Source organism: Phoenix dactylifera, chromosome 9 (assembly GCF_009389715.1).
Source record: "Phoenix dactylifera cultivar Barhee BC4 chromosome 9, palm_55x_up_171113_PBpolish2nd_filt_p, whole genome shotgun sequence".
NCBI lineage: Eukaryota > Viridiplantae > Streptophyta > Magnoliopsida > Arecales > Arecaceae > Phoenix > Phoenix dactylifera.
Genome location: NC_052400.1, coordinates 711,772 through 730,439, shown reverse-complemented (window position 1 = coordinate 730,439; position 18,668 = coordinate 711,772). Strand labels below are relative to the sequence as shown.

The 18,668-nt window shown below is 36.2% G+C and overlaps 3 protein-coding genes across 3 annotated transcripts in view; 2 read left to right on the top strand and 1 right to left on the bottom strand.

Annotated features, from left to right (window-relative positions):
- The window catches only part of LOC120111963, an 82,037-nt gene that overhangs the window by 47,706 nt on the left and 15,663 nt on the right, over nucleotides 1-18,668 (bottom strand). The gene's annotated exons all lie outside the window — the stretch shown is intronic.
- On the top strand, nucleotides 2,962-4,844 carry LOC120111832 (porphobilinogen deaminase, chloroplastic-like). Its single transcript, XM_039129750.1, has 3 exons — nucleotides 2,962-3,353; nucleotides 4,156-4,333; nucleotides 4,451-4,844. Exons 1-3 carry the CDS (start codon nucleotides 3,219-3,221, stop codon nucleotides 4,561-4,563), a joined length of 426 nt encoding a protein of 141 aa, XP_038985678.1. The 5' UTR covers nucleotides 2,962-3,218; the 3' UTR covers nucleotides 4,564-4,844.
- Nucleotides 11,934-13,719, top strand: LOC103714564 (uncharacterized protein PHLOEM PROTEIN 2-LIKE A4-like). The gene is made up of 3 exons (XM_008801852.4): nucleotides 11,934-12,048; nucleotides 12,617-12,729; nucleotides 13,078-13,719. Exons 1-3 carry the CDS (start codon nucleotides 12,007-12,009, stop codon nucleotides 13,457-13,459), a joined length of 537 nt encoding a protein of 178 aa, XP_008800074.2. The 5' UTR covers nucleotides 11,934-12,006; the 3' UTR covers nucleotides 13,460-13,719.

The window sequence follows — 18,668 nt, the reverse complement described above, 5'->3', positions numbered from 1 at the left end:
ATAGAACAAATTGAATAATATGAAGTGTCATCATTATGGAGAAAACAAAATAAATGATTAGAATAAACTACAGTATATTGTAGAGGTTTAGAATAAATAGCAAAGACAATATTCAAACTAACCCCCCTCCCGCCCCCCCACAAAAAAAAAAAAAAACAAAGGTAGGATAAATGCATGCACTAAAATACTTGCCAAATTGCATTTGCATGTAATATTGTGTATCGCTGTACATTTTGTTTTTGGTTAGCACAAATCACAAACATTGTGTCTTGCCAATGGTTGTGATATGAATTGCATATTACATCGTGTTTTGATCTGCATTAGCCAATGAATTCAATGCAAAACTCCTAAATGGAAGTGTTTCCTTGCGCTTGTAAATCAGATTAAAGTTCTTTAGACTTGTCTTCAAGATGCATTTCTTTTTGTGGAAGTGCTTCTTGTTAAGAGCAAAACCGTTGAATCATGTGTATTAACTCTACCGTGTTTGCAAACAGAACATGACCATCCATCCCCAGCTCCTGCTTTCAATTATTTACTTGTTGTGACATGTTAAAGCTGCTATGTAACTCCAGTTGGTAAACTATCTTTTTTGCTGCTTTGGCACGGAAACATTCAATGACACTAATGTTAGTTTATTATATTCTAGTAATTTGTTGTAATCAAGATCCCATTTTCTTACTTCATGGATCTTTTTCAAACTCTTGCTTTGGAATCCTTTGACACAAAAGTTCCAGAATACATTCCGATAAAAATGGAATGACTGCCAAAACACAAGCAGTTCAGACCTTTTCCTTGACAGATGGATATACCATATCACCATCTCCTTTGCTGCTTTTGATGGCCATAGTCATGATCAAGAGACCATATTCTGTCCAGTTGGGCAAGTTTTGCATATGTAATTACATTTTATTTTCTTGTGTCATAATGTATTCCAATTCCTTAGTTGGGTTTTATTTATTCTTAACTGGATCTTGACATGTGCAATGAATGTGCCTATGGACTGCTATTTACCATGGAAACATGGGATTTGAGGGGAAGGGTGCAGATAAAGTGTATCATTAACAATTGTTGTCAATTATCTAGTAAAGGATCCTGACAACCTGAACCAACTGTAGCTTTAACAATTTTCTGCTCAGCCTATTCTTATCAGCTGTATGTTTTCTCTTGATCTGGCTAGAAAAGTACACAAAACTTTGACCATTGAAATTTTATCCTTGTAGTCTTGCTCAATCCACTAGACTGCAATCCGAGCAAGCCAAAGGATATGTTTGTTCCTAATCCTTAATTATATATTTCTTTTCTTTGAATATGATGGGCTTTATTTAGGGCTAAATGCAAAGATGTGAATCCCTAACAAACCAAAATAAAGATCTTTAATGAGAGTAAGCAGAGGTCTGTGGCATGAAAATGGATCTTGTACATTTATCATTGGGGTACCTTCTTGATGGGTAGAGAGAGTTTCTAAAACAGAAGGGAGCTTTCACCATGCGGCTTTACAGAGGGCTGTTAAAAAGGAGCTCAGTCAATCGTTCATTTTTTCAAGCAGCTGGGAGAAATTTATTTCCTTTTAATCAGACGAGAGAAGGGACAAGGGAAGAAAGGAAAGGGTCTGCTTTAAAAAGGGGGCTGTTTTAAGAGAGAGTTGGAGTGGAGTTTCTTTTCCACGAAGAGCTGTCACCTCATGTTGCCATGTCAGCTCTGTAAGCAGCTAATTGTCCCATATTAGGGTTCAAGTAGCATTTTTCCTTTGATTGCAGGTCATTCTGGGCCTGGACTTGACATGTAATTACAGGGCCTACAAATATCCAAACCATTTCGGGCAAGGCCCAAGCCTAACCTGTTACAGCTCTATTGCTCCCTATATTTTCCATACTCTTTGGTTTAGCCTACTGTACCCCTTCTGGACACTTAAATCTGGGAATTGGGATGAAATTCAAACATGGTTCTGTAAGAAGAAATTCCTAGATGTTGAGAGGATCTGATGCTCAGACATGCACACACAGCCAACACAAGAACCTGAGTCCATGTAACACAGATAGCATCTTGCTCCTTTTCCCTTTTCTCTTAATACCCTGTACTTTAAATGCCACACAATGGTTCATACTAAATTTTGTAATGTGACATGGGATCTTGAGATTGAATTACGGAATATTTATTGCCTTGGATAGAGGAATTAATGGTACCGCAGAGTCATCCTAATCCATGTTGCTAATGTTCCAGTCTTCAAACAAGAACTAGGGGGCTCGTTCGACCTGACACTGGTTAGATGTGAGGTCGAACATGTCCCGCTTTGCCCTATGGCACTAACCCTATTGTGCATATATTGTTGTGGGAAAAAGGTGCTCAGATGTGCTTACAGTCTTATTACTGTATCCTACCACAGGACTTGAGGGGCCTTTCGGTGCCAGATAAGAATATAAAGCTTGAGGCCATAGCATAGTATATCATAGAAAAATATCCATCAGACAGAAAAAGGCAGCTGACATATGGTCGACCTATATGTATGATAAGCTGTCCTCAAAATGCTCTTGGAATACTTCAGTTATTTTATTAATTTTTTAGAAATGCAAAAACAGCCTTCGACTTGTAATCTTTATAAGGATCACTAGGACTTCAAAATTAATTTCTTGATTTCTAGAAAAAGTATAATTCTCTAATCTATGGAGTCTAGAAAGTCTGAAAGGACTTAAAGCCTGTTTCATATTCATCTTAAAAGTTTTAAATTGGACTTGTAATCTTTATAAGGATCACTAGGATTAATTTTCTAGGCAACTTAAAGAGTGCCATATGTTTGAGCTACAAAATCGGGACACTAATCTTTTGTTTGTATGCTTCCATGTATCCTGGGAACAAGTTTGATGTTTATTCATCTTTCCGAATTTTTTCATCTGAAATTTATTTCAATTAATTCCACTCTTTTCAATTTTTTTCATTTTATGGTTTCCTCACCACTTGCTTCAGTTCAATTTCTTGTTTAAATATTCTTAGGTACAAACCTTTCTATCGTAGTAGGCACTTTCCATGACACGAGGATCAGATTCTTTTGTCTGTCTGCTACTGTGACATGTTTTAGAATAAGATATGTAGTGTTCCATGATGTACTGCAAAAATTATGAGGTTTTCACAACCTGCTTGCTTTTGTATCTCAGGTGGTTAACTTCAGAGGCAATGTTCAGACACGGTTAAAGAAATTAAATGAAGGGGAGGTCCAAGCAACCATGTTGGCACTGGCAGGGCTTAAGCGGCTGCATATGACTGAGAATGTCACAGCTCTACTATCAGTCGAAGAAATGCTTCCTGCAATTGCTCAAGGTGCTATTGGAATTGCTTGCAGAAGCAATGATGAGAAAATGGTGCGTGCTGCATGATGTGGTAACATTAATTTCATTTATGAGAGGAAAAGGAATGGGAATCAAACTTCATTGTGGTTGCATTGTTTTAATGACTTTTCTGGTATCCATACATGTTGAAATATAATTTAATATTATACAAATCTGTGATGTATCTAGAAATGGAATGTACGATTAACAACTTTAAAAAAAAAGAATTTGCTTGAAATCCTACACTGTTTCACAATTCACTTGAAACCTAACAGAAACTAAAAATTCTAACTATTATTTCTCTATGATACCTTTACCATTACTCAGTCGAGTCATATTTCTAACCAAACCTATACTTCTACTGACACCTCTAGCCTTTCCTTGCATATGCACATACGGACACCCACACTTGTATATATATACTTACACATATATATGTGTATTGAAATGTTAAATATGTGGTTAGACATAAAAAAAGCTTTGATTTGGGGTGGGTCGGTTAAAACCAACGAACTTGTTTCATTAGTGGGCTCTGTTCTATTTTGGTTTAATCCGTATATGACATGCAGTTCATCTTTAACTATTTTTGCAAGAAACTTGCAACACTTAGTTATTTTTGATTGCTAAATAAAAATTATATGCATAACGCCACTGAATGTCTCTTTTCTTTCCTCATTCTTTTTGCTTTTGTTTTGTTTTTCTTTTCTGGGACGGAGGTATCAAAATTTAGAGAATAATGCACCCTATAACTTGTACTTGATCATCATACTATTATGTCAATCGTTGTGCTTACCTGCTAATATTGGGTCTGGATCAATATTTACTTTGTAAACAGGCTAATTATATAGCTTCGCTGAATCATGAAGAAACCAGATTAGCTGTGGCGTGTGAAAGGGCATTTCTTGAAACCCTAGATGGGTCCTGCCGCACTCCAATTGCTGGATACGCTTACCGCGATAAGGATGGATATTGTGTGTTCAGAGGTTTGGTGGCATCCCCCGATGGAACTCGAGGTAATGTCATGTTATATCTCAAGTGAGAAAGAACAGAAGAAAATATCTCTAGAATTGCTCCTTGTGATTGATTAACCATCTTATGGGCCTTCTTTTTTCTTCTCAAAATAACCTCAGTATTGGAGGCGTCAAGAAAGGGATCATATGCTCTCGAGGAGATGGTGTCAATGGGTAAAGATGCTGGAAAGGAATTGCTTTCAAGGGCAGGCCCAGGTTTCCTTGATTGGTAATCGTGTATCAAATTGCCTGATGAAAAAAGAACAGAGACTCTAGCAAAAAAAAAAGAAGAAGAAGAAGAAGAAGAAGAAGAAAACAGAGACCAAGAGCTTGAGCATTGCCTTCCATTTTTTATTTCTTATTTTATTTTTTCCCAGGCGTGAACCATTAGATGTTCACCAAATTGAGTTGTAACATGATAAATGTATTAATGTCTTGTACAACGTTTCTAGCATTTGATTAACCCATGCTACATTCAGCTGAAATGAAAATTCCATTTTTGTTTCCTCTGTAACAGTGTTGATGGAAAAACTATATCCTTACAAATTAATAGAATATTTGCTACCACTCAGAATGAGAGTCATCTTGGGTAAATTAATATGAATAAGCCAAAGATATTTAGTGGCTCTAACCGATTTGCCTTTTTGTAGAGATATCTCTATGCTGGTTTCCAAGACCACAACGTTCACAAATCTAATTTGAATGATTTATGCAGGATAACCTTTTAAACATATTTACATAAGATAATTATTTAGGCCTTCAAAATTTGAATGACTAAATCAAAAATGCCACAACTATAAACCATCATGATCAATAGTTTTAAAATAAGGCAAGACACCGCTATCAATTCTCAGAAAAGTCATATGGTATTTGGTCATGGGCACTCTAGCAATCAAGCAGCTCCTCAATTCATAAAATAAAGTTTTTTTTAAAAAATTTGAGAATAAATTAGAAATCCCTCCTAAAGTTTATATTTATTATATTTACATTCAATAGTTCGTAAAATCTAACACTCACGCCTAGTTAAATTAATAGTATTAGTAAAGTCATTTACCTCATGTAAAAAGTCGAAAGTGCCTTAGGTGGGAGAAAGGATGCACATATTTTTTTATCGTTGGGTGCCTGTTATATTACTCAAAGTTATTTTAGTTATTTAAATTTAATTTTTTTAATCAAATAGTGGCATTTGGGTTCCAGTTACGGTTAACAATTCGACTAATATTTTGTTAAGTTATGAGTTAAAGTGTTGGATAAAAATAAACTTTAGAATGGTAAGCGTAGATTTTTCAGGCTATTGATTGTAAATATAATTTACTCCTAATCTCAGAAGAATTTCTATAATTTGCTCTAAAATTTAATTTACAAATTTAAATTTGAAAGATGTTATTCTGATTAGAACTATGAAAACAAATCAAATAATGATCTTTCATTCACCAATCGCTCCTTCACAAACCACGGAAGCTATCTTGAAACTTAGGGATAACTTTATAAATAATATTCCATTTTACGAGTGGAACAGATTCTTCCAAAGTGAACTGTGTTAATGTTGAGTTAATTCATTAATGAGAGAAACCCAATTACAAATAAATAAATGAGTCGAATATGGGTTTATATTTTGTAAACCCAACTACAAATGAGTCGGGTTGAGGGTTTTTGGCCCTGAAGTTGACCCAACCCGAACTCAATCTGACCTGACCCAACCTGTCGCTATCCCTAGTTACAATGCAGTGGGAGCGTATCCTTTGAATTTAAGAATTTCTGGCAGATTCATCCACAGTTGCTTTGCATTTAGGTAATGAAGTAGGATATAATTGATAGTTTTGAAATTCTAGTTGAAGAGGAAAGAGGTAAAGCTAACATTCTGTCCTTGAAGATCGGAATCTTCTTAGGAGTAGCAGTTTTCCATTGAAAAGAATAGAAGGAGCATCTCAATCACCCGAAATTCAGAAAAGTATACGAGGATTTGATGAAGAATTATGGTCTTTTGTTAATTTCCAATGCGGTACATTTGGATCCTCACCAGGTCTCATTGAGTTCAAGAGGTTCTATAATTCCTGCCTCATGAAATGTTCCAGTATACCTTTCTGTAGCTAGTACCTTTTGGTGAGTCTAGCTTTACTGAAGTTGAAATCTTGGTGCCTGGTCCACTTCAGGTTTCAGGGAGGTATTGGAGAAGTTAATACAACAGGTGGTGGTTTAGTACATTAGTTATAGCATGACATGGTTAGTGTGCTGTCCTCTTAGGTTTTCTTATTTGATCGGTAAATTATGTGGTTGTATGTAATGCATTGATTCATGAATACTTGTTAAATGATGGATTGGAGGTACAAAATTAGTATCAAATTAAGGTACCTACAGATGCGGCGATCTTTTTTGAAAATCTTGCGTTTCATTCTCAAATAATGGGTCTTTTGATCCAAACCATCTTTAGGTTTTGAGTCGGTGAGCATATGCATACTTGCTCAAGATTTTAAATTCCGTGAGATGACGGTGTCCCGATCTCTCCATAGAATAGGATACTCTGTCGTCCCGCTCTCTCCATAGAATGGGATATTCTACTGTCTTGCCCCATCCAGACAGTAGTTCTGATAGTGTATCCTAGTAGATATCCACCATGTCTCTTTACTTTTTCTTTTTTTTTCTCTATATTTCTTTCTTTCCTTCTTTTCTTTCACCTTCCTTTTTTTTTTCCTTTTCTTTTCTTTTTCTTATTCTTTTTTTTTACTTTTTTTTTTTTAATCTTTCCTTCTTTCTTTTTCTCTCGCTTCTTCTTTCTCCATATGGATAGATTTTGAAGTCCGGACGCATCAGAGTCTGGGATGCCCCACCCCGGTTGGAACCTAAAACTTGTACTTGCTTATCAATCAAAAGTTGAATAATTTTTTTTTAACAGATAGTTTGTTGTTTAAATTTCTAAGGGCACTAGCTTTTTCCTTTGATAAGAGATCGTTGGTAAGCATATGATGACATGTTTCTGAGTCTTCTGACCGTTCTTTGATCAGTTATCCTAATAATTTTTGCTAGTTTGAGTGCAGTGGTAAATAGATCGGTAAAATGAATGGTGAATAATGATTAAAGCTTCATCAAAACTCTCCCCTAAACATGGCTCACTGAGATTCATCGATAGGCTATATAAAAAAACAAACTTCACCAATTGAAAATCCAGCATGAGAGGAAAAAATTTGAGTTAGCGACCTTTCTTTTGGTGGAATAAAATCTCGTTCAACCCTGTGACTGGTTACAAACACAAAATTTATCATCAAATCTGTGGAACCAAGGATAAAAGTGAACCAAGAACACCAATCAGATGGTTGGATGCCATTTTCATTTGTCTCTAGCCTATCCTTCGGCAAATGGAATGCATACTTCAAGTTCTGGCATCAGAGAGGTTGAACTCTGCGAAAATATTTTACAACTTTCACCAGATATCGCTACTCAAATGGAGTTTGGGGGGATTCTCCCCTTTTTGGCGGGGAGAGGGGCCGCGCGGGAGGATTGGATTCCCCCCTTTACTTTTTTTTTTTTTTTTTTGATAGTTTTGTTTGATGCCGTTCATTTTTTTTGATAATAGTTTTTTAAAAATTAATAGTACCTTGCAGTAAGATTTTTTTGTAAAAAATAATTATTTTTGATGTCGGCCTGGTGTGATCATATTCTTCCCTAGTAAAGCATGCTATGGGAATGAAATCACGAGAATGTAATGCTGCCTGCTGTTCCGTTTGAAATGCACGAGGAAATGAGTTTGAAACCAATGGGGATATTTGTCATGACAAGGATAGAGAATAATATGCACCTTTGGATGGCCGCCATCAGCAAAAGACTGCATTAAATAATATGCATTTTTGTTGTTTGATGGCTGTTCATCTTCTGATGATGGCATCTCAAAGATGAACAACACTGCAAGGACATTCTGGTTGAAGAAATTTCTGCGAAAAACAATCATTCTTGATGTCGGCTTGGTGCGACGGTGTGTTGTCAGCTATGCGAAAGAGATCATATTTTTCTTTTGTAAAGCATGCTATCTAATTGGCGTAAGAGAGAGAGAGAGGGGAATGGAATCACGAGAGCATAATGTTGCTTGTTGTTCCATTTGAAATGTACGAGGAAATGAGTATGAAATCGAGGGGGTATTTGTCATGACAAGGATGGAGGATAATATGCATGGTTGGATGGCCGCCATCAGAAATAGACCACATCAAATAATATGCATCCTTATTGTTTGATGGTCGTTCATCTTCTGACGGTGGCCTTTCAAAGATGAATAGCACTTTGCGGTGCGCAAGGACATTTTGATTGAAGAAATCTCCGCGAAAAATAATCATTTTTGATGTCGGCTTGGTGGGATGGTGAGTTGTCACTTATGCGAAAGAGGCCATATTTTTTTTTTGTAAAGCTTGCTATCTAATTGGCGTAAGAGAGAGATGGGAATGGAATCACGAGAGGGTAACGTTGCCTGTTGTTCCCTTGGAAATGTACGAGGAAATGAGTTTGAAACCTGGGCCTTGCATCAATTGAGAATGTCTCGTCCGGTTTTTGGTCATCCTTGCCGAACAAGGTTACTGGTTTGACCTGTGGGTCCAAGAATTACTTTCTATTTTCGCTGCATGATTTCCTTCATGTAGCTCCCATTATGCCTTCCTTGATGGTTGGTCAATCAGTTATGCAACTTTATGAGAATTTTATTAGTTTGTAGGCCAGCAACATTAACTTAGGTGAACGTGATTTGTCAATTTATTTATGCAATAAAAACTCAAAGAAAAAAAAAGAGGAGAAGGAGAAGGAAAGATGGTTTGGATTTTTTTTTTTACTGAAATATTTTTTCTGCAAAGATAATCTCTAAAAATATGATGTTTGAGAAAATAATTTTAGCATATTTGGATGATAATTTCTAAAAATATGATGCCTGAAATACTTTTTAATTGAATTATAAAAAGGGATGGGTGGATCAGTAAATTTGATGCAACAAGCTTGGAGGGCTCAAATTTAACTTCATAATAACTACCATTGAGAAAAGGTATTGCAGCAAATCACGTTTATTTTTAATTTTACTTATATTCAGTTTATAATTCGATAATTCTAAAAAGTTTAAGAAAATTTAGAAACTTTGGTAAAAGTAGGTTGTTGATCTCTTTTTCTTTCATTGATGATTAATTAAATTATATATATATATATATATATATATATATATATATATATATATATATTAGTGCAATCCATTCTTTTATAATTTTTGTGGGATTTCTTTTTTAGTTTGAATAGGATTTAGCTTTTCTAAAATAGACATTACTAGCAAAAATAAATTTGAAAATCTAGATAGGTCTTGTGACCTACATTGACTTTATTTAGAAATGCTCTACCAAATTCTTTCTAGATTGGAAGTGACGCCTAATCAAAATCATTCTCAAAAAAAAATTGCTTTGACCAGCTCGTTTCGGAGTTCAATTAAATGATGAAATATGGGCCTGATTATTTGGCGCATTTCATCTTTTTATGGATGACGCCACATCATAAAGCTCAAAAGGTTACTCAATTTGAAAAAAATAATCATTTTAATCGAATGTCGTATGTCCAAGTTATGGCTTCTAAAAATTTGCATGCGATTTGGTTTTCCTATATGGCGGATCTCTTCTGGACCTATCTAAGCCAACTTATAGTGACCAAAATTGTCTACATCGAGTCTGGTGATTTTTTTGGATCAATTTATATCTCTAATCATTATTTTAGGGACCAACGTGCATAAACATTATAGGTAGTTTAATTTTCCAAGGATGATCAAAATTACATATATGATGGTATAGCTAGAAATTTTACTTGTACAAGCTTAGAGGCATCGATCCCGTGATACAAATTAAAAATAGAAGCAAAATATTAAGGTGCCATTTGACCTCGCTTCATTTTTTCTATTTTTAAAATAAAAAAAATATGCTTTTGCCTTTCTTCTACATCTTAAAAATATAAATATATTATGCATAATAATTATTTTTTTGAAAAATAAACATGGTGGTGGTGACAACAACGGTGAAACTAGCCATGAAGACAAAGAGCAATGGTGATGATGTTAGTGGCAGGGCAACGATGAGATAACGAAGGCAATAGCGACAACGACGATGGAGGCAGCAACGATATTGTGAGGAAAGAGTGGTGGCAAAGGATAGGAACAATATTCCGAAGGTGAAAGTGGTGGTGGAGGTGATAACAATGATAGCTGATACGGTGATAATGACAGCAACAGTGTGGATGGTGGCAGCAAGGATGATATGCGAAGATAGTAACAATAATAACCAGTTGCAAACATCAAGGCGATAACAATGATAGGGACGACACTGATGGGTATGATGACAAAAATAGTGGTTGCAGGCTCCATACGGATACAACAAAACACTGTATGGAACCCGAACCTCGCAAACTTAGGTTCGGGAAACTTTAAAGATTTCTCGTTTCCCCCCCAACCCCCTCGGGGGGAGTGTTTATATGGACGTTTCCCCCCTATGGTTGAGCTGGAGATTCTTTTGAGAAAATAGGAATCGATCTTGCCCTCATACTCCCCAACAAAATGACCTTCAGCAACATCTGCCTATTCCACTATTCGTCCTTCTTTCGATGGTTGAGTAGTCAAAGTGAATAAGAGGGGAGGCGGATATTTTTTCGTGAAAAACATGAATTTATTGTTTTTTCTTTGATAAATAAACTAACTAATTTTTTAATTAATTTCTTTTTTTTAGAAATACTAAATATTTTTTTAAAAATATATAATCGGAACAATAGAATGCATATGTTTCTACATTTTTATGTTTAAAATTAGGAAATAAGAGAACCAAAGGGTCTCTCAAAATTACCAACCAGCCGCTGTTGTATGATGACGAGGATGGTGATAGAAAGATCAAATTTCGCAACCGACGTATTCGATTCCAATTCCTTTTTCTGAAACTCTCAGCCGCATCCTTCTTTTTCGCCCGTGGTTTCTTTCATTCACACCTTTCTTTCTCACGCGATATGGCCTTTTTCCTTTATTCCTTCCCCTCGTGGGCGAACGAAACTTCCGTTTCCGAGGTGAGCAGCGTGCCGGCCGAGGAGGCAGTGAGAAGGAAAAGATTTGGTATGGTCCCTCCCGAGGAAGAAACTTATTCCAGGAAAAGACGAGTGCAAGAAAAGGAACATGCATGCATGGATTGTTCCCAGCTGCCAGTTTTGGAGTTAGCCCATAGTTTCAAAAAATTCGTGAAAACGGATTGATCATAGTATATATATCAAAAAATTCGTGCCAGCAAATCATAGATTCATTTAGGTCGATGTTCGCATTAGATGATATTCTGGAGAGCCTTCGGAAATGAACTGAAGTCGGCAGACTTTGTCTTGGAAGGCGAGTTAGGTATTATTCTAAGACGTTGTCTTAGAGATATTCACGTATCAAAGTAAATGACGAATACTTGTGTGTGATGCCTAACATGGTCTTATCCTCCACGTATAACTTTATCAAAGAAGTTATACGGAATCTTGCAAGCCTGGACGGTGCTAAAAGAGTTAATGGTCTGATGATTCAAAACTTCTTTTCAATAAAAGCGGATTCCTTAGGCATAGCTCAAGCTTATATATATATATACGCTATATAGATAGTTGAGGTCCAAAGGGAAGAGTGCAGGGTTAACCGAAGAGAAACAAAGCAGACGAAATTAAAGATGAGCCACCAAGCCCATGGCCCTCACTGGACAGGTGATCATGTAAGTTGGAAACAAATCTTGTTATTAGTTTTTCATATTGGTTAAAGGAAAATTTCGAGCAGTTTCGTCGGAGTTTTAGATTAATATTATCAAATGGAAACTATATATATATGGGCTCTTGTAAGAATTGCGTAAAACAAGTGAAGAAATATGTTTGATGCTCTAAAAATTATGCATCGCCACATTTTTCCCGAGCATAAAACGATCTTATGTTAAGATTGTTATGATTGTATGCTAATTTGATCAAGATGTATGCTCATGAAAAATATTTACTCTCTGAAAAGAATTCTATGTCATAATTCATTGGTTTGCTGTGAATATGTGAAAATAAAAACAAAAAAAATTGAAATATTTTTGACAAACAAGAGAAGATTTGATCGTTAATCTTTTGGAAATGATATTTTGACATAGGACTACTCCAATATATGTGCAGATTTATATTTGATTTTTTTTTGTCAAATAATGAATTTTTTCCGATTTCCATCTTTCTATTCAATCAACTTTCTCATGCCTAGTTGATGCATGATACTAATAACAGATACAACTACTTTTCATTACGTTTTCACAGGGAGTATCGGAAGATAGGGATGGCTTTCACTTCCGTGCAAAAGCTTTGGACATAACGTGGGGCAATGACTCAAGGTTCTGGCAGTGGGTGCGCCTAAACAAACATGAATCAAGGTATCAGACATGCATTTTTTTTTATATTAAGTATTATTATCTCTTAAGTAGGCGAACAAAAGATGACAAAAAATGGAACATAAAAATTATGGGTGCACATTGTGGATGATGGTTCAGATTGGCAACCAAATCTATCCCACAATTTGGCCAAATAAAAATATGGCTGAAAAATATCAGCCTGTTTGATCTAAAGGTTTAGCCTGTACTCGACGACCGATGTGCCCTGGGTTTAGACCTGCATTTTGTGCAACCACTAATGCCAATCTCAAGTGCAAATGCTTGGGAGCCCTAACAGTAGCTTTTAAAATGATGCTAATTTATGCTGATTTTTTTTTTTTTTTTGGCCAGTAAGTTGAAGTTTGATGAAGGTGCAGAGCTCATTCAGGTGAACTGGATTGAAGTGAAGGGGACCTTGGATGCAAAGAAAATCTCTCGTTCAACATATGAGGTCCATTACATGATCAAGTTTAAGGATGATGCGTTTGGGTGGCACTCATCCCACATCACATTTCAAGTGACCTTACCAAACGGGCAAAAGAGCAGGAAAACTCTAGTCTTGGAGAATTATAGAAAAGCGTGCAACGTATGGCATGAGATCCATGGTGGGGAGTTCAGCTTGATTTCCGGCACCAGGGGCAAAGTGGCGTTTAGCATGTATGGAGATGATAGTGAGTGGTGGAAGGGAGGGATCATTCTCGGAGGTGTAACAATCAAGCCTAAACAGGCCTAAGATCGAGCTTTCATTAGATAAAAGTTGATGAGTTTGGATCCTCTACCATGCATGCTTTGCACCGCAGAGAGTTGTACATCATCACCACGTCACCCGATCATAGAGATGGATAGCTATCAAATAGCATAGGAATCCTTTTATTAGTGTTGATGAACATGTTGCTGTTCTAATCCTATTTGGTTACTTTGACATGTAATATTGTCGCTGCCTGGCTTTTATAATTCTATATGATTTACTCTTATGTGCATTGGATTGGAATACCTGTGTTGGCTGTTTGGATTTGTTTTGTGTTTTTTCTCTTTTTTTGCCTAAGTATTAAAGTAAAAAAAATATATACGTTGTGTTTTCACAGGCTATCCATATAAATATTACCAGCAGCGCTATTGTATAGTTCATTGAGTGAAATCATTTTTTATTCCCCCCCCCCCCCCAAAAAAAAAACTATGAATAGCAATGCAGCCATCACAAATGTGGAGAATACCATTTATTAACTTTAAGGCATGCTTAGTTAGAGGGAGCTGTGCTTTGGAATGAGAATGGGAATAAGTAACTTCTATTCTAGCCATTTGGTTGGGGAGAAGTCTCATTCTCATTCTGATTTCAAAAATAAATGAAAATGCCTCAATCCTCCGGAACCCAATCTTGAATCTCTCCTAGTATTCAATCTCAATCCGATTTCGATTTTGATTCCAGTCATGAATCAAATGCGCAGGAGAATATGCCACACATTCCTCATTCAAATCCATTTCAATTTCAATCCGGTCGCAAACCAAATGCACCCTTAGTTTCTAAGTAATTTTAGTAGGGGCAAAAGGGCACACGGAGCATTCGAGGAGAAATCAGGTGCCATTTGATCCATAACTAGAATCGGAATTGGAATGAATTAGAATGGAAACCAGAATTGCTATATTACCCGCACCTTTGGTTCATAACCAGAATCAGAAGTAGAATGGGCTTTAAATGTTAGGGGAGAGTAGGGATTGGATTTTGAGAGATTGAGGTAAATTTTCATTTTCTTCTAGAATCAGAATGGGAGTGGGACTTCCTCTAAATAAATAGTTAGAATGAGAGTCTTTTATTTCCATTTCCATTTCAGAATCTAACTCCTTCCAACTAAATATGCCCTTAATATCCACCATCTCCGTTGCCTATCATATATTGTTCAGTCCCTACTGGCGTTTTTGTCCATGGCTTCAGTTTTCATGGCTATTTTTTGTTTAATTGATCCTTGATTTCCCTGCAAAACAGGTCAATAAAGTTTTGCTTACCACCGTGCTGGAATACTTCAGCGGCGTGGTTGAGCCTTTGGATGGCCTAGGCCTGAAATTTATGGGGCTTCTTTTTAAGTTTAAGAACATAATGGAGTGTCTTAAATATGTAGTACTCAAGGTTCTTAAGATGAAGAGAAGGGAAATGCTTAGAAGGGACAAAAAGTGCTAAACTCCTTCAACTATCACGTATTAAATTCAATGCTCATTATGATTGTAACCCTTTTCTTCCTCAGTATAACTTGTAAAATTTTTAGGTATGCTCCTTTTCCGCAGAAGAAGTGTTTATTTGGGGGTGATACTAGAGAATAGAGAGGGATAAATGTCAGGCTACATCTATGAAAGAATGGTGCGAAGTAATGTTACAAATAGATCAGGAAAGAATTGATCGAAGTAATGTTATAAGTAGAACATAATCATAGTCAATGAACTTTCCTCATTATAATCTATAATTAGGTTGACTGAAAGTTATGTATTGCAGAAGGAATGAGAAGAACAAAATTCTACCCAAAGAACCCATATATATTAAGTTTTGCACTTAACCATTTGATGTGAGAAACACTGATAACTTGAATTAATCATGTCAGGCCACTCGATGAGCTTGAAATGAAGGTAGCATAATTAACTAACATTTGGGATTTTCAGATAGTAGACCACTTTTTAGATGCAGTCCTGAACTTTTCTCCCTTTACCGACAATTCATGCAATTTCTCTGGCTCTTTCAGTTTATCTATTTCGTAATTCTTTCAAAACGAGCTGTGGATAACCCCACAAACTCATGATCCTTGTCCAATTGAGCGCTGACTAGTATTTAGAACCATGGATTAGTTCATAGGTCCTAAATTGAGATCCAACACAAGGTTACATTTTAGTTTTCATGGACCGGCCTGACAGAAATAAGTTGTTATGTCTGGGACATAAATGCTACGTTGAAACAAGATTGGATCCAAAACAAATCCTGGCCAACCACCAGATCCATTGGACAGATTGGATATGCCACTAAATCTTGCTCCAAGCCAGTTTGGGTCATATATGCATCAAACCCTGCACAGACCTTTTAGTAGACCTGTCACAAATGATGACAGAAGGAATAGCTGACTAACAGACTGTTCTTTTATTCAACCTTGATCATGAATTTCGTTACCAATTCCTCTAGCTTTCTCTAGATAGCATTGATTGATTCCCAAAGACTGCCAACAAAATTAAGAAGCACCGGGTCGCAAGGAGCAGAAGAAAAACCTTACCTTCACAAATTTTTCATCTTCTATGCAGATGAGGTATAACTGCACTTAAAGAGTACCGGAGTTGAATGAATTGAATTGTAAAGGTCAACTAACAAGAATCTATGAATGTCCAGAATTATCATGCATCAAATACATGACAATTGAAATATGACAACAGCTGAACCAAAACAAGTGACTGAATGGCAGCTAATTTAAATAAAAAGATTATGTATAAAATTGGTATGCACCCAATGCATGCACACCTGTAGCCCCTTTGTTTACAAAATTTCTCCTCTGCTTGAATCCACCTGCAGCATATCAAAGACTAATGTGAGTCATGTAATTTCAGGGACATCCATTGATCAGTTGAGTAGGATGCAAGAAGGGGAGAAATAAGTTTGAGACATGTTTGCCACAGGCACTGCTTGGTGTAATTAAGGAAGAACACTGCTCATACCCGATTCATGATGGTACCCATGAGCCCTGAACAAACCTCACTTAACATAATTTATTAAGGTCCCAACTTGACTAACATAATATGTTTAATGGACATGTAACTTTTAAACAATCTTGCTGCAAAATGAATGAGGTCAATTATGGATTAACATATTTAAGAGCTTAAAAAAGCTCCTTTGAAGAATTGATCAGATTCACATGTATTCTTGCGAGATAACCTTGAGTTCCTTTCTGTTCAGCATACAGGAACTCAAGGCTATCGCGAGAATACATGTGAGTCAGCTCTCTTGGCAAGCATGCACAGACTTTTAACTCAAAATCAAATCCAGAAGTGTGATATGAAATGTAATTAAGTAGATTTTGTGTTGTGTATGCACACCAACAATAATAAAACTGCCAGCATGAATTTGAAACTGTACTCTGTGTCTAGCTGAAAGCAGTGGATACACTTACATGGCTGCAGTCACGAGAGATAGCAAAGCTGTTTGCTTCAACCGGTCTTTAAGTTATATGCCAATTAAGTGAAGCTCATGAAAGCTAGACATGCATTTTTAGCTGTGTTATAATGGGAATGGCTCAGAGTCAAGCACCATTCTGGACTATGAAGCCTTCCTTATAGTGTTTATCAAGGATGGGGCGCACATTTGTTACCCTAGGTATCATTGTTCTGCATATGCTTACGAAACAGTGCATCACTGAAAGATTAACCTATGCAGCTGGGAACCAATTACCCTAGGTATCACAGCGCTTCATGTAATGTTTTCCTTTTAAATGAAGGATGTGCATTGCTCGTGCCAAGTACTAGTTTATATAATACCACATGGTCATCTCTTCCAAAGTTTTTGACCTTTTTCGTTAAAAAAAAAAAGAACTTTTTGACTCATCATGGTCTAACGTTAATGAACAAAAACAAGAGGAGAAACATAATATTATTTGTAAAGAAATCATGACCTAATAGTCTTTTTGAAAAAGAACTAAATGAAGTGCAAGAGATGAAAGAAGAGCAAAATGTTAGTAATCTCTACATAATACCATGCCCTATATAAACATAGAAAAGCACATTACGTTTTTGAGCAATAACAAGCCAAAGCAAATAACATAAATTTAAATTCATCTTTTCATTAATCCATATTTCGAGTTCATTCACTACAGTTTCTTATTGCTATTATCACCGATTTAATAGATCTCTCCTTTGAACCAATTGCAGCTTGAGAACACTTTTTTACATGGTTTATAAACTCATCTGCTTTGACATTTATGCACTTTCTTTCCATGCAAAAATCTGGACTCATGTAGCTTTCAGATTTCAGTATCATCTTGACTGCCTTCAGATTTTTTTTTCCTTGGACATAGTACATTTTTGTGATTCATGCTTATGCACATCCCTCCTCCATCGCTATTCACTGTAAAGCATCATCTCATCTTATCTATCATGTTGGTGCCCCTCTCATCCTACATGCTGTTCTACTCATTCTTAGGCTGTTCTGCTATCTTCTATGCCTACTATGCTACTCATTAGTGGATCTACTTTCTACAAAATAAATGATTCATCTTTCTAGAAAACTTGGGTGTTTACTCGCATTGATTTTGAAGGGGGTATAAAGATATAAAAGTTGACCCACTACAGTGTACATAGAGATATTTACATCTATTTCACAGTGCCTGTTGATGCCCTTTTTTTTTTGAGTCTATACAGAATGTACATATAGTTTATATCTACATGCAAGTCCAGTATGATGTTCTGCTCCTTGATGTTAGTCCTGGAAGCTCTACATTGGCCTCTACTGCTAAGAAGAGGATTTACTTCACCAAATTTTGTATATTCCCTTAGGAATTACTTGCTCCCACAAAAGAAAACTAGACCTACCATGATGCTCCAATATTATGTAAACAGTTAAAAAGAAGAAAGAATTATGTGTAATGCAGTAGAAGAAAACGGAGAAGTACAGAAAAATGAGTAAATTTTGAGCCAGAAGACAGAAACATACCAACACTTGTTGAATCAGAGAGTCTAAGAATTTGAGGAATCTGATTCTCAAGTTCAAATGACGATGTTTTGGTATAAAGGATTTGTTTTTGTTCAGCCATCTCCAACTTTTGAAAAGGTGGATCAGGAGCCGCTCCTGACTGATTAATGTCAGTAGAGAATGTCAATCCTGAGTTGTTTAGATAGCCATTGTCTGTCATTTTTGTTGTATTTATCACCTGAGGAAATGGTCCTGTATTTGAGTTCTCTGTTGCCAGCATGCTTGCTGATATGCT

Excerpts from the sequence above, each read along its gene's own strand:
- LOC120111832 (XM_039129750.1), top strand. The coding sequence starts at position 3,219 with ATGTTGGCACTGGCAGGGCTTAAGCGGCTGCATATGACTGAGAATGTC. Across the intron at positions 3,354-4,155 it reads GAAGCAATGATGAGAAAATG|GCTAATTATATAGCTTCGCT; the intron begins GTGCGTGCTGCA and ends CTTTGTAAACAG. Across the intron at positions 4,334-4,450 it reads ATCCCCCGATGGAACTCGAG|TATTGGAGGCGTCAAGAAAG; the intron begins GTAATGTCATGT and ends AAATAACCTCAG.
- LOC103714564 (XM_008801852.4), top strand. The coding sequence starts at position 12,007 with ATGAGCCACCAAGCCCATGGCCCTCACTGGACAGGTGATCAT. Across the intron at positions 12,049-12,616 it reads CTCACTGGACAGGTGATCAT|GGAGTATCGGAAGATAGGGA; the intron begins GTAAGTTGGAAA and ends ACGTTTTCACAG. Across the intron at positions 12,730-13,077 it reads CTAAACAAACATGAATCAAG|TAAGTTGAAGTTTGATGAAG; the intron begins GTATCAGACATG and ends TTTTTTGGCCAG.